We start from the raw sequence: 15,437 nt of genomic DNA, 5'->3' as shown, positions 1-15,437 counted from the left end.
TGTAATTTGTATAGATATTATCAAAAATAGATGACAGATTCAAGTAACGTTTAGCATTTAAAGGTCGTGAATTGTTAATATGAATCGAATGTGAGAATTGATAAGGCCTCTAAAGTTATAAGCACCATTGCGGTAGAAATTCGACCCCCCCCCTTGGTGAAATGAAATTATAAATGAGATATTACGTAGAGTTCATGAATTCAAATTTTGAAAAATAGAAAAATACTTAAGATTTATAGTGGATCCACCGAAAAAGTGAATAAATTATTTCACTGCATTGTCTCTGGAACATTTAACAGGAAACGTAAAATATTAATCTCGTATTTTAGCAGTTCAATTTTAATTTAGCTTCCAGATGAACCAGGAGAGATGGGACTCCATTGGTTTTGCGAACGTGGTGGCGTCGAGTGTCTGGTACCACTTGTTTCCTGCGCGTGTCCTGATGAGGGCGAATCACCTTCGTAATTACTTCCGGTCGAATCCGACTGCAAATAGTCCCTCGCGTTACCCAAGACCGTTTGGGCTAGGCCGGTACTTGACGCGTTTCGGGTCCCGAAGACGCCGTACAACAAGGCCGGATGTGGTCTAATCGAGTCGTCCGGAAACCCCCAATGACTTATCTGTAATCCATGGTGAAGATGACTCGAACCAGGCGCGGACTGTGTCGAATAATGGTGCAAAGGATGGTGGTGAAACGCGCCAAATGGATGGTGAATAGATGATGGCCATGTTGCATTCGTCACGGTTTCGGTGTTGGGTTGGACGCCGGATTCAGATGTGACATAGGAACTGTAATTGTCCGGAGTTGACGACGAAGTGGTTGCGGTTACGGTTACGGGAAAGGAGCAAGAGCTGGTGAAATTCGAGGATTCCGGTGACGTGTCATGGTGGCATTCTGTTGACGGTGAATCTGGAGTGACTCTTGCTGGTGAAGAAGTTTGGGAACAAGGATTGTACGCTACTTAAAGTAAGTTTAATTTTAAATCTTTACTTTAGTTTTCAGAGCAATTAACCGTTGCTTAATATCTTACTTGACTCTTGGCTTTCGGGACTACCTCGCTTGATATTAATATTCGGATATGGTCCTAAAATTCTATGCAATGGAGTAATGGAACTCCGGCTGTTCTGATGCGAAAGCGGCGTGGTTAGGTTTATTTCGGGTATCACTGTATTGTTGTTAGTACGCGAACTGTGGGTGTGAAATGGCGTACTACTTGGAATACCACCAGCGATGGGAGGTATGTACCAGGAGGCTTGAAAGGAATTTAGGTTTAGATAACTTACGTTTGAGAAGGCGGACTAATAGTTTTATTTACCACTACTTGGAGACTGTCTGGTAGCTGAAGTAATGGGGTAAGCTGTTCTATTGGTTAACGTAGTTGGAGATTGAGTTTCACTTCGATGATGGTATATATTTTGATGAGGGTCGTACGACTGTGATTCGTTGCTTCTATTCACTCTCGCGTTACCAGGGCTCATACTTCCTACGTAACTACCTGTTGAAGTGTTAAACCCCTCAGCTCTATAAATTATAGAGTTTAATTAATTTTAACTAATACTAATTGATGTTTGATAACATCATACCGGTCTCTCGATTCTTGGAATGCCTTAGCGTAGGGATTATGAGTTACCTTTAACGCTGTAATCTGAAATAATTAATCTAATGAGTATTCCTTACTGAAATTAATTATATTAGTAATAGTTTTAATTACATCTTCGTTTTGGTAAGCTGTTACGGCTATGAATTGAGTTTGGGGAAAGGTGGCACTCATTATAGGCGGGGTTTGCCCCAAATTAACCCCGGCTTGAACCCCAACTACGTGAACGATTGGTTGATATTTGTGAAGTGAATTTAGCACTATCTAATATTTAAGATTAATTAGGTATCTTCACTTCTAAATAATTAAGGGTTAAACTTACTTGTCCCTGAGGAGCGCTTGGTTTATTTGTTAATTTAACTCGTCCGAAATTAACAGGGGCTTTCATCCAAAAGTTCCCGAAGTTTGGAGAGTCCGGATGAACGTACAAGGTTCCTTGCCGAGGGGCCGGCTCGGCTTTGCCGCTAGAAGTCCATTTTCCACTGACGTACTTCCAACGGCCTCCACCGATTTGCGAAAATTCCAAAACAAGGGAATACATTGAGTTGGGTTCCAAACCTTGAACGTTCACCTGAACAACTGGGAACATTCGCCTGATATTTTAAAATTAATAATAATAGTTAAAGATAGGCGAGTTTTCAAAGGAAGCGTGCTCGCGGCAAATATACTTATACAGAGTTTAATAGGGTTATGATAAAATTAAGCGCATGCTCCAGAAAAAGTTATTTATAACTTACCGGCCACTTTTAGTGACAATCATCTCATTTTGACACTCGTGAAATTTTTCCCACAATTCCGAATCTTCAAGGATCACACTACCGTTATTTGAAACCGCGTACGAATTTCTCTGTTCATAATTAGGTCCGGTGCTTAACGAGGAACCACTCGCGGATGACGCCGTAAGTGAGTTAGCATTGACGGCGGATAAAAGTCCTTTAAGCCCGACACTTCCCGATGACGCGACGGGACAATCACTTTGCACGTTAACCGATAAATGTTCGTGGTGCGCTGGTGGTACCCGACCGAATGACGCGTAACTTATGTCCTCCGAAGGTGAGTGAATTCGACTGGTATTTGTGATGTTACACGTGGATGTGGATGAAGGCGTCGAAGTGTCACTTTTAACCACGGCTCGGGACATTTCTAGTAACATTCGAACGCGAATTTTCCCCAAAAATCGCTAACTTTTTATGATGGGGAAAAATGTCGCAGTTTGTTGAATAACGAAATTTATTTATTTATCCCAAGATTTAATATAGCGAATTTCCGAACAAATTTTAGTAAAGAATACCTGCAACGGGAAGAAATTGGTTTATGAACATTAATTGTTCCAATTGAGATCATTGAGAAACTACAAAATTCATTTAAAATAATTTCAAATCGCAAATTTTTCATAATTTAAAAAAAAATCAAAATTTTCTTATTGAAAAGATTTCATTAAATCTTTTATTCGTCACTTCACGCGCCACGAGATTATTTTTGTGAATCTATAAACAGATCCAATTGGTTGTTTAAATTTTAAATAATATCCCAACTAATTCTTTAAACAATTCCCAGTCCTTAATGAAAAACTTAACATTTTTGGAAATTTAGCGATCAAATAATAATAAGAAATCTTTTCTCAAGTTACCTCTAATTTTCGGTAGCAGTTGAATGAAAATCTGGCACTTTCTCTTTAATTCTGGCGACACTTTGATAAAATGACAATTCCCCGATGATGTCTCTCGTTAGCTGTCTGAGAATAGCACTGACTCGAGTAATGGGACCCTGCCGAGTGTGTGCCAACCAATTTTTAAAATGGTTCGACTGACTTGTTCTGGTCTATTTCAACCCCACCACTAAAGGGTGCATCTTTCAAAGCTTACCTTAGAGACGGGAGAGAATCGTACCGAGGATTGTCAAACGTCTCGGAAGATCTTTGGGGCGAGAGATAAGGAAGGAGCCATTGAAGCTTGTGTCCAGAGTTAACTCTCCCTCCCCCTTTCGTTCTCAGTGTCCCTACTCCTCCGAGTTCCGGTCGTTTTGACGTTATTATTTTTGCGAAGGTCATTGGTTATATTGAGACCCGCTAACCACTCCCTTTTTAAACTTTTTAAGGGGTTTCCAAATGCGCCTACCTAACTTCCAAGGGATATCCATTTTTAGTGCCAAATAATTGTAATTAAGTCGCGAGTGAATTTTTTAGGTTTAGTTTTAAAGACAGTTAGGCTTGAAGGAATTACTTTACATAATTTAGTTTCCAATTACTGTACTAAGTTGAGCTGGACCTATGTGGGGATGGTATTTTGGTGTTTAATTAATTATTTTAATTTGTTTTGACATTTTAAATGCTTTCAAAGTAATTCGTGCATATTTTAGACATCACCTACGCACAGAGTTAAATGTTTTGGCGAAAAATGACGTCACAAACGCATCTTACTCTAGCGCATGATTTTGATGTTCCTAGGAGTTTAGGAAATTATATATTATTCTATAAATGTAAATTTATAGAATAAGCCAAAGGAATTCCGTTGGCGATTATGGGCAATCCATTTTTATACAAACTAATTGCGTACCAGCTTCAAATTTAAAACTCTTTTAATAATGTTTTAGAAAAATCAATTTTTGGAAGTTACCATCATTTGGCGTTGAGGTATCAACTTCATAAGTGAAGGGGGGAGGGTCAAGGGGTGCCAATTTGCGAAGGGGAGGATGCTGAAGGTGTTGAAGAAGAAGATTTTTACGAGGCAACACGTGGCTTGAACTACACAAAAATCATAAGCTACGGTGCGGGACATTTTTGGCAAAAATTAGAAAAAAAATTAAAGCTAAAATTATAAAAGGAAAACTGGGAAATATCCAGCACCACGTTAAACTAACTAAACTCACTTGCCCCGAAAAAGGGAGAGAGATTTTTTTTCTTTCTTTCTTTTGTTTGTGGACCGGCGCGCTCGTAAAGTTGGCCCACGCGTGTTTACCAACATGAGAAAGATGGAATATCAAAGTGGAAAAGCCGCCCAGTGGACTCTTACCTTTTAGAAGATGAAGGGGGGGGGGAGGCTTGAAATCTATTACCTAATGAAGATTTACTTGGAATTTGATTTTCTTGACACGGAAAAAATATATAAAAAATATTAAGAAATCTATATAGATACGCCTTACCTATTTCTACCTAAAAAAATGTCAGTAAAAGATGCACTTCAAAAACGGTGATTTCTTAACACTCCATTTATTTGTGAAGAGAGTTTCTAAATTTCATTGTGTAAATAATGCCCAAATTCGATCCTAGCAATTCTCACTGTCTATTCCGAGAAAAATATATTGCATTGTGCTAATTTCTGCCGCGTCTTAAAACCTTTTAACATATCAATATACATTTCGGCTGGTAAAAGGCACCCCATCATAAATTGTTCTAGTCTTCTACGACTATGGATCATTCCATTAAATACTTAAGAGAAACCAAGAAACAGGCGGGAGACCCCCTCTCACGCTAGGAGACAACGCCAGATGGACCCAGAGATCACTATGCCTGTAGCGGTGCTTTTTGGCGCGAGGGATATGACCCAAGAAGGCAGCGTCGCCCCTATAGTGTTTGCTTCTCTACTTGAACTAACAGAATAGTCTATTAAATGTTTCTTAGAAAATATAACGATTTCCAGTAACAAACACTAACCAAAGAAACTGCAGCCTAGATACATAGATACCCATCGAGTTTTATGACTAGTACATGCGTGTCCCTATGGTTAACCTTGAACAAAAAGTCAACTCAAGTGGCTAGACCAGTACGCGGCGACCTTCACTTCAGGTGGGTCATGCCGACAGGATGTATCTATTAGCACCAGTAAGTTGAGTTTTGAAATTGGGTTTGGGAAGTACTTCCATGCGCAGGCGACCAATAGTCGCGCTTATCATTCATTGATGGTATACTGTTCCCAAGGGGCATTCATTTCCGGGATTGTCTGGAAGGGAACCAACCACTCTGGAGGCACGGTTCCTCCGTACCCTTTTTACTAGAGAGGTTAAGAAAAGACTCCGTATAGTTCTTAATAATTTCAAGCTGCCATGATAAATATATATTCGAAGTCAGTCTTTAACCAGTCTATTACGGCGCTAACAATTTTCTTCTATCGGTAAAGTCCGATTGAGAGATAAGAAAGAATTGATAAGGGACCATTTTCTTCTGGTTTAAACGAGACGGACGCGAAAGGAAAATTTAAAACGGTCACGTGAATAGGTCACTAGGATGGCTAGCATCATTGGCGACTATCATAATTGTATTACTTGGTGATATGGGTTGCTGCGTCATAAGTGTATCATATCTTCGATAAATATGTGTCAATAGGATATTTGTTGTTAATAAAAATTGTTAGCACCATGACCGTGTATATTGGTTTATGGTGTAGCTTTCGTCAGAACGTATGAAGTTCAAGGCCACATTAGTTTACAGTTTAGCTAATTAGCATTATTTTAGTTATAGTTTAGGCTATTTGAACTTTGTGGTTGTGTATACAAAGTTATGACTTTTAAGATTCTTCGAGTTTAATTCTGGAATTAAAAATTTCTTCCTTAGTTTATTAAAGCTTATTTGTAGCATATACCACTGACCTTTACCTGATGAAAAAAAAAAATCCTTTATTTTAGAAAACACGAAAAACTTCAAAGAAGATACCGCTGTTGACATAAGAGTGGGTTTAACTTTTAAAGGTTCACTTTGTTAAGGGGATAAATGGCTCTTGTAATATCGCAATCCCGTTTTTGTAAGCGAAGGGGTCTATTTCCAACAAGGGGCGGCGCTACCATCGGCGGCGGAAGTTTCTATACATGGTCGAGTTCAGGTTCGTCCCTTAAAGGAAAACCGAACCCTCATTTTCTGGAACTAACCTTAAGTTAACAAGTATAAGACCCAAGATTTTGGTTCGCTAATAACCCCTACCTACACCCTTTTCTGTTACTAAAACTAGAGGGCGCTTGGTTATCGTTGTCGTGTGGTCACAAGACAAGCTTCCCAAAGCAGACGGTTTTTAATTAATTTCAAATCCCTTTAGGGTCGTAGTGATCGACTAATTTTTTGCAAAAACTTAATTTTAATTTAATTCTTCGCCTTTTCCTTTAAGATGACAAACATTGGGGCCTGTACGTACATATTCTTGAAGGCGCAATTTCAGCTATTAAAATCCCCCAGTAGGGGGCGTTTCTTATACCTGGGAAATGAGAAAGATTAAAAGTGCCGACATCGTCTTAAAAATTCGCTCGTGCTAAATAACGTTGCACGCTTTACATCTTCGGTGAACTAATCGTAAAAACCAAGAATTTATATCTGGTGGTTGAATTCAAGTTTTTTTTGAGAGAAAATCGTGCGTTTTCGTGTTGATTTTTAAGTTGAACATTATGTGTATTTTATGTCTGGGTTTGTTCTGAAAATATTAAGTGTACAAATACAGCGTAACGCGTGTTATGACTCAAAAATAATTTTTCAAGCGCATGCATATATGGTTTCCTCTAAATATCCAAGTTTATAAATTGGGTAGTTTGTAAAGTGCGCTTGAAATTCCTTGAATGAGAGTATATAGGTTTTCTCACGAAACCCAAGCGCACTTGAGTGAAATAGTGTAAAAAAATATTGAGGTAAAATAAGAATTGTCAAGGGAATTGCATAAAGAGTGAATGGTCATGCTCATCCCATATAGCTTGGTATCATCACCATAAAAATTCCCTGTGTCGCTTCTAGTATTTTACTATTTCTCTCAGTGTGCACTGGGTATAAACAAAACCTTGAATCTGTGCTTACACATCTTTGTAACAATACACTCCTGAACCTTCGCGCTTAATAACATCGTCGTAAAATGAGGGGGAAATGTGGGAGACAAAGTCCTGATATGACCTAACAGTGGAACACGTGACATAGTCCTGAAAATGGATCAATACAGCCTGCATTGTAGCTTCACCATAATCCTCGTAGACTGAGAACAGCCTACGTGTTAGGCTTACCCTTCTAGCGACTTCGTGCGGCGAAAAGCCCAACCTTCGACGACACAAGCCGTTAGTTAGCCAAGGCAATCGTTCATGGCGGAACATTGCCGCAGTTCAGGCTTGTTGTGATCAGCTAGTAGCGCAATTACTTCTTCCATATGGAGTGCGGTTTTCACAAATTTCACGTAGTTCTAGTTTAATGACGTTGTAGTTATATTCTTTAATTAAAGGCAAGTTCAAGATGAAGACCGTTATACCGAGGTCTTAATGTAAGTTAATTAATTTATCTCAAACTCATCCGATGGTAAGCCATAAGTTATTGATATTAATTGTCATGAAAATTAATTTAATTTAGAAAAGATGTAAGGGATAATATTTAAAATTTAAAAAACAACGTTATTTTTAAGTAAAAATACTAATTTTAATTATTTTACTAAGTATTTCGTGAATTTTGTTATTTGCGTATAATTGTTTATTTTCCTAAAATTATATCCATTTAACTTTGTTCGTTACAAAATTTTGAGCTTTTAATTACGATTTTTCATTCCAAAAATGGTTGTCTTCCAAGATACTCAAAGACTATGGCCTTAGAAATAAGAAATATTTTTTATTGGCTTGGAACATATGTTAGGCTTTAATGTCCGATTTTTATCGAGGTCACTAATGGTCAAAGTAGAACGTGAAACCATCGAAATGCCGGAAGTAATATTATTAGTCGAGTTAGCTATTCTTGGCACCAGAATTTATACAATGTAAAGGTAAAGTTTAATTTAAATAATCGGTTAACGAACGTGAAATTCAATTAATCGATTAAGTATTTGAATAAATCCACGGGGATATTGTGGTGGGTGTATTTCTAGCTGTTTTGGGGAATCGGGATCTAAAATTGGAAGGAAAATGATAGAAAACGCACGTGCTAGTAGGAAAAGGCGTACGTCGTTGTCTCGAGAGGATTTCAGAAGGACCGCTAACATTATATTCCCGCTCTTGTTACCATGGTGATCTCTATTTTTTATCCATGGTGGATCTCCTAGCTTAATGTGACAAGCTAGTAATAATGTTAAGCTTTAGTGAAGTGCCAGATTAACGATGAAAGCCGAAGTTCAAAGGTCAAGCGCGAGTTAAAGTTAAAACCAAAGGTTTTATTTTTCAAAAGTGATTCCATATCATAACTTTGAGAGAATACGTCTTAAGAATCGAAACACACTTCAACAACTCAAAATTCCTTGGAACTGCGTTACTCTGAATAAAATTTCGAACATTATCAACTAGCTCGCCTGGTAGCGTATTGGCGTTAAACAACGGGTGCTTTTATAGTGGCAATATTATTACAGTGTCTTATCAATATTTCAATATTTATTCCGAATTTTACGATATCGATTAAATGTCAGGTCAGCTAGGTTGAAACGAAGCGAATGTTGGATAACATTTTACGAAGTTGGCTAATTCGTAACGCTCGGCAAACCCCTATCTGATTTTGAAGTAAAACAGATGCTCGGAACATTTTTTTCATGTATTAGATAAGGGTTAAAATACTATGTTTATACAAAAATAATACTGTAGTGATACGTGGTTGAAATACAAAAGTGTATATTTGACATCCAAAAAGAAACATGTATGAACGTAGCTTATGAAGCGACGAAAGAATTGGATGTCCCTAATGACAATTGGCCTGTTTCTGTCTTTCTAGATCTAACGAACCCGAAAAAGAAAGTACTATGAACACGGCGATAGGCCAAGAAGCACTCGGATTCCTCAGGAACCAACCTAGAGGGAATGAATGTACAGAGAAGCATTTTCTTCAAATCCCCGAAGTTCCATTAGCGACGTTCCCCAACTTGTCGTCATCTAAGCTTGGACGGAAATAATTCTTTTCAACATTCTCGCGGGAAATAAAGACATTTGTTCAAAATGTCTTCTTACAAAGACCCATTGGAGTTGGACGGACTCGACGATGAAGATGACTTGACTGACGACGAAGTGTTCACCAGGAGTGGACGTCCCGGCGGATCTTTCGAAGAAAATGGCGTTAATAAACCCCTAATGGCGCCGAGAAACAGATCCCATCATAAAAGTAGCAACGATTTATTACATACCAAAGTTCGGAAAGTTCCCGCATTCAGAGTGATATGGGGACCACTAATGTACACGTTAATCGCTCTAGGAGCAATTTTAGGTAAGATTTATACGTCACTCGTGACGTAGATCAAATTAACGTAGAGCAACTTTGAATTTCAATTTTTATTTCAGGAATTATAACGTTGGTTGTTTTAGTAATCAACACATTTATGGACCGATTACACTATAGCGCATCACCTTTGCATCACAATAAAGGTACAAGCGGTAGGCTAGAAGATTCCTTATCTAAAAACTACAAGCCTTTGAGTAATATTAGCGTCGAGGAAGTATGGGCTCGTACATTTCCAATGCTCACAACTGAATCGGCGTTAAGAATGTTAGATATTAACAAAGATGGTGTCGATGATATAATCATGGGATTTGGGACTGGTAAAAACAATTTTAATGAGCTAATTAATTAAGAATGGTAATTAATCTACCATCATCTTGAAGGGGCGGACGCATTTTCGTACCCATTGATAGTCTGCGAAGTTTATTTTTCTGGGGTTCGTGAATGTGGAGGTGGATTATTAGCGTTAGATGGTAAAACCGGACGGGAACTATGGAGACATTACACGGCGCACGAAATATTCGGCTTGAATTGCAACGAAGATTTGGATGGTGATAGCGTACGAGATTGTATCGGTGCAGGGCGTATGGCTGTAAGGCAACAATTACTTATCATAACCATTAGAACTTCAGTCAAGTTTTAAATACTTCCGTAACGATTAGGGTCTTTTGGCCGTGAGTGGCGTCGATGGACACGTCATTTGGAAATTTTCCGAAGAGAATGTTATAGTGAAAACGTCCAATTTTTATACCGCCTTGTACGTTCGTGACGTAGACTTAGACCAAGTACCCGACGTGGTTGTCGTTCATGGTGGCGATCCCATGAAGGAACCCGGTAGCTTAACCAGATTAATCGGTAGAATTATCGTCATGAGTGCCCGAACGGGAAACGTCATAAAATGGGTCGAAGTTCCTGACAAAAGAGAAAGTTACTATTCTCCGCAAAGACTCGTACATCCCGATGGTCAGTAATAATTCAAATTTAAAACCAGATACACTTTGATTTTTAAATTTTATTAATTGACTTAAGGATCTGAACTGATTTTGTTTGGAACGGGAGGTGAAACTCATGGTGGATCGTTATGGTGTATATCTTTATTTGATCTCTTGATGGGACATATACAAAAGGTACATGGAAATTAAGAAATAAGGTCATCATGACATTGAAACTCTTGTCAAGGTCATCGACCTTAATCGGTTCCCTTAATTGTTGAATAAACCTTATCATTTCATTATTCAAAAATTCAGGCCAAGGCTATTTACAAAGATTCATTCAAAGGTGTTATGACACCTCCCGTTTTGGTTGACATAACTGGAGATGGCGTATCCGATATTGTTATGGCTATGTTCAACTCCACAGTCTTTGCTTTCAATGGACTAACTTTCGAGCAGCTATGGTATACCAAGTTTCCGTCATCAGAGACTTATAGGTTTGCCCATTTTGCATAATTTTCATGGAAATTTAGTTACCTTGCAACTATTTTTATTTTTATTTTCAGTACTCCTGGAGTTGGTTACTACAACAACGATTCAATACCCGATTTCATTGTTAATTACCAAACTGGCCCAGGTTTCCCAATCTACTATTACACGCAAACTACCATACTTGATGGGGCAAGTGGAGAACCTTTGATGGAACAACCAGTAAGAATGGTTGTTGGTACCCAATCATCTCCATTGGTTATCAGCTCTCAGGGTTACGGAAATGACGTCTTTCTTTATTGGGTTGCCGATTGCCACGGCGATTATACGGACAAGGAATTGGAATTTGACTTCTTACAAGGCAAGTACTTGGAAAGTACTTATTTTTACAATCAATTTTAACGTTGAAATTTTACAACAGGAACAACTGTTCACGCTTTATCAAGATCTGATTTCTGTAAACTACGATTCAAGGAGAAATTATATACTAGAATGTATGCCATGACGCATCATACTCAAGTTCCTGGAACTGTTATCTATGATTCAGGTATGGTTCATTTACATGGCACTAAGACCATCCACTTTTAACAGTCGTAACATTTACCAATAGATTTCAAAAAGGATCAAGAATTTGGGAACCAATTAAACTACACCTCAATAGGGTTACAATTCCTTGAAAAACACCCGGAATACCAACCAAGTTATAATTACTATATCCAACGGACACAACCCGTTGAAGATGACAGTTTCTTGAAACCTGATCTTCCCGGACTAAGCGAAAGTTACAATGGACAACGAGAGAAACCCCGTCAACGACCATCTTACGGCGATGACCACGTGATACGAGGCGGAATGAGCCGTTACCCCATTAACACCGACTCAAGATATCCTTCATTGAACCAAGATCGACTCGGAAGTGATTTAAATAATGGATACTTCACTGGCTCCAGGAGAATACCACCTTCGGATGACTACGGATATAACGAGGATAATAGATACTACGGTGGCGATCTCAATCAAGAACCTGTCGGTTCAAGTTCGTGGATGAGTCCAGGAGAGACCCCGTTACTGCCAAATAGTTATTCAAATTCCCACCGAAGTAGGCGACCTGGCAACGACCGGAAGTATACTGGGAAGAGGTTACGAACGAACGACTGGAACAATCGCGACGTTCTGGACCAAGGTAGTTTCCATTACTTTTGCTTAATTACCCAACCAAAAGAGTAAAGATTATTTATTAATATAACAGAAAGGTACCCAAGACCACTTAGGTCACAAAAACGTAGTAAAAGACACGTAGGGTCTCACGATGGGGGAGGTATTCAAAGAACAATTTCAACAGGTAATATTTGTTTCTGAATCAAGTTGGTAGTACAATATGATTTGGTAAAAATATATACTCTTTTTCGAAACCAGGAGCTTTAGCACCTTCATTTGGTAAGGGAGGTAACAATCCTCGTAGCATCGACGTTCTCTTCGCCACTTTCTGGTTTTACCCGGCGAACACTCAACTACTTTTCCCCGAAGATCAGAGATGTATTTCCGAACGTATGCGAGATCAACACGAACGATTCCAGAAAGGTAACAACCGAAATTACTTCATTACCGAAAGAAATAGCTTACCATAAACTCTTTAGGACCATACGAAGGACTTGACAACGACGCCTTTGAGGAAGCGGTAACCATAGAGTGTCTGAAGAAATCTGGACATTATTCCGAAGACACGTTCGACGAGTTGCCTCAGTACAATCCATTCGACCGCCAAATGGGACAAATGACGGTGTACCGCGTTCGACTTACTTGTAATTGCGATGATATAAGTGAAACTTCGAATCCTAAAACAGTGTGCCCGGAATTTTTACCGTTTCAACAACAAGGTTGGACCGCCTATCTCGGCAACAAGGGTGATTGCCTATTTTCACCTAGACCTTCTACTGGTGTTGATAAAGAGTGAATTACTCCGAACTGATCTAAATTGAACCACAAAGAATTTTATCATTTTTAAAGAAATTTCCAATACTTCTTTGAGGGCAAATGAACATTAATTGATTGAGCAAATGTTTAAAACGCTTAACAGCCATTGTTTTTGGGCGAACTACGTCATATTTCTCGCGTACAATTGGCTCGGGCGACGGTTACGTCAACCATGCGTGCTCCCATTATATTTCGGCACATCGATAGAGAAAGTATCGTTTCAACCTCTGCCTATAAAAAACCGCTAGCGATTTTACTTCAATTATCTTTTTCAGTACCAGTTAGCAGTTTGGCAAACTGCGTATGAAACAATTAAGTTCCTGACATGTGCTTAATTACAAATTAATTTAATTTTTGCATCGCGCGCTTACAGTCTTACAACATGAACAATTATGCAAGATCCATTGACTATATATATATATTTTGTAAGTATTGTAAAAAGTGTAATATTAAGTGTTTAATATGATTCTAGTTATAAGAAATATTAATGTAGTTGAACATAATTATAACGTTTAAATGATGATATATATATAAATTAAAATGTTTTTATCTATTTGTGATTACATGCGTGTAGATTTTAGAAACGTAGCTTTGGGTGGACTTACGTATGCATGTATTGATTGTAACAGAATGTCACCTTTCAAAGTAAATAAGTCAGTCGAAGTCAAGTCCTTGATGGAAATATGTTACCACAAGTAAGTTACTCGCACATTGATACCAAAGCAAGGGGTATTTCAACTCAAACATATTGATTGCTAAGCAAGAGAATTACTTAATTTAAACATAATTATAAACGTAAGACCCCCACGACAATTAAATAATTTTTAAAAGCTACCCAAATTTAAATCTAAATACAATTTAAATTTCCAATAAACGAGACTTTCTTCTTCGAACGTAGATGGCGCTTTTCATTAGCGTTTACGCCTTCCAAAACAGATCGATACATGGTGTTCTTAAAGGAATAAGATGAACTAAATATAGGGAATTAGGGATGTAGGCCGGACACCAGAATTTTGTTAATTCCAAAGTCATTTTGTAATTAACTTTCACGCGTCATGTATGGAAAATTACCTAGGCTATAAGGATAGACCAATACTTATGGAGAGTAGTATAGGGTTATGGTTTAATAAATATATACTAAAAGGATCGCAATTTTTATATTTCGTTAAAAATACAAAATTATCAATTTGGGTTGACCTATATTAAAATTATAGAGCTTATTCCCATCATTAAGAGTAATTAAATAAAAACAAACTTGGCGATATAAGAGGATGCATTTTATACATGTAAAGTTTTCTTCTTAAAAGCGCATCGGCAATCGAGCGTAAGTTTAATCTTAAAGAAGAGTCGGAGCACTTGAAGATACGCGCGCGCGGACCCCGATTCCACGAAGATCTTTCTAAAGGTGTCCTCTTTTGCTTGGAAGACCATTTATCAAGGAGCTCCCTTGAAGCGTTCAACTACTTCTTTTCTACCTTTTGAGCAAAAAAACTTTCGAGAGTTTCGAGCTCAAGTTTCCTCCAGTTTTAATTTAATCCGGTATAAGTATGTATTGTGCAATTTCTTTAAGAGTAAACTCGTACAATACATTTATGATATTAAAGCCCTAATGCGTCTTATCCGGAGATCGACTAGGTTAGTAAGTATTTTCAAGAGACGATCGTAAGGAGTGTACTTGTAATACTAGAAACCCCAAGTGGAGAAACCAATTCGCAGGAGCTAGGGATGCAACGCAAGAGGCAACGCCACACGGAGTCACAGTTCCCCACACTCGGACGGCTAGCCAACTCTAGCGGTGTTTCTTGGCGCCTGGGAAATAACCTAAGATGGCGGCAAGATCTAGCAACTCTACCTTCGAACGTTCTCGGGTCTTATATGGGTTCCTAGTGTGCGTCACTTCGCACGTTTTAAACTAAGCCTAATTGTGAACTCTGGCCCATTACGTCTTTCAGCAAAGCGCGTGCCGTTTTCCCAAAAGAAATTCTTAAAATTCAAATTTCTTATCGCACTTCCTGAAAATAAAAACGTCACTCATGTTATTCTTAGAAACGATATTAATTATACGGTTTGAAAGATGCTCATTTATTAACTATCAAAACAGCGCGAGTATAATTATAAAAACAATGCGTATGCCAGGCTTGAAAATTCTAGAATATTCTTAATTCCCTGGTGTAATAACTTTACGTTAAAAGCTTTTAATAAAAGCGAGAAAGGAAGGAAGCGTACGTAAATATCCCTCCAACTTCCTCCCCACTTTACTTTCTGTACATACTTTGAAGCAATGACGGGCTGAGGACACGTATATAC

The 15,437-nt window shown here is 38.2% G+C and overlaps 2 protein-coding genes across 6 annotated transcripts; one reads left to right on the top strand and one right to left on the bottom strand.

The window, feature by feature from the left end:
* Nucleotides 1–344: 344 nt before the first annotated feature.
* On the bottom strand, nucleotides 345–3,808 carry LOC149705062 (uncharacterized). 3 transcript variants are annotated; one of them, XM_089865239.1, is made up of 9 exons: nucleotides 3,464–3,808; nucleotides 3,229–3,365; nucleotides 2,336–2,889; nucleotides 1,921–2,191; nucleotides 1,713–1,862; nucleotides 1,585–1,646; nucleotides 1,317–1,522; nucleotides 1,032–1,253; nucleotides 345–961 (listed from the first exon to the last, which is right to left on the bottom strand). In XM_089865239.1, exons 3-9 carry the CDS (start codon nucleotides 2,749–2,751, stop codon nucleotides 345–347), a joined length of 1,944 nt encoding a protein of 647 aa, XP_089721365.1. In that variant the 5' UTR covers nucleotides 2,752–2,889; nucleotides 3,229–3,365; nucleotides 3,464–3,808. The 3 variants fall into 3 exon arrangements, with proteins under 3 accessions (XP_089721365.1, XP_089721364.1, XP_089721366.1); XM_089865238.1 differs by having other exon boundaries at nucleotides 3,229–3,808; XM_089865240.1 differs by having other exon boundaries at nucleotides 345–958; nucleotides 3,229–3,806.
* On the top strand, nucleotides 832–14,489 carry LOC149705061 (uncharacterized). 3 transcript variants are annotated; one of them, XM_089865237.1, is made up of 13 exons: nucleotides 832–967; nucleotides 9,238–9,723; nucleotides 9,798–10,055; nucleotides 10,119–10,327; nucleotides 10,398–10,698; nucleotides 10,765–10,862; nucleotides 10,983–11,164; nucleotides 11,234–11,517; nucleotides 11,578–11,703; nucleotides 11,767–12,339; nucleotides 12,406–12,498; nucleotides 12,573–12,737; nucleotides 12,806–14,489. In XM_089865237.1, exons 2-13 carry the CDS (start codon nucleotides 9,459–9,461, stop codon nucleotides 13,108–13,110), a joined length of 2,859 nt encoding a protein of 952 aa, XP_089721363.1. In that variant the 5' UTR covers nucleotides 832–967; nucleotides 9,238–9,458; the 3' UTR covers nucleotides 13,111–14,489. The 3 variants fall into 3 exon arrangements, with proteins under 3 accessions (XP_089721363.1, XP_089721361.1, XP_089721362.1); XM_089865235.1 differs by having other exon boundaries at nucleotides 12,794–14,489; XM_089865236.1 differs by lacking the exon at nucleotides 832–967 and adding an exon at nucleotides 7,432–7,816 and having other exon boundaries at nucleotides 12,794–14,489.
* Nucleotides 14,490–15,437: the final 948 nt, after the last annotated feature.

Source organism: Phalangium opilio, unplaced genomic scaffold (genome assembly GCF_054372755.1).
Source record: "Phalangium opilio isolate 3A_F unplaced genomic scaffold, DU_Popi_V2 ptg000014l_1, whole genome shotgun sequence".
NCBI lineage: Eukaryota > Metazoa > Arthropoda > Arachnida > Opiliones > Phalangiidae > Phalangium > Phalangium opilio.
The sequence above is the reverse complement of the archived record's forward strand: the minus strand, read 5'-3'. Positions and strand labels throughout refer to the sequence as shown.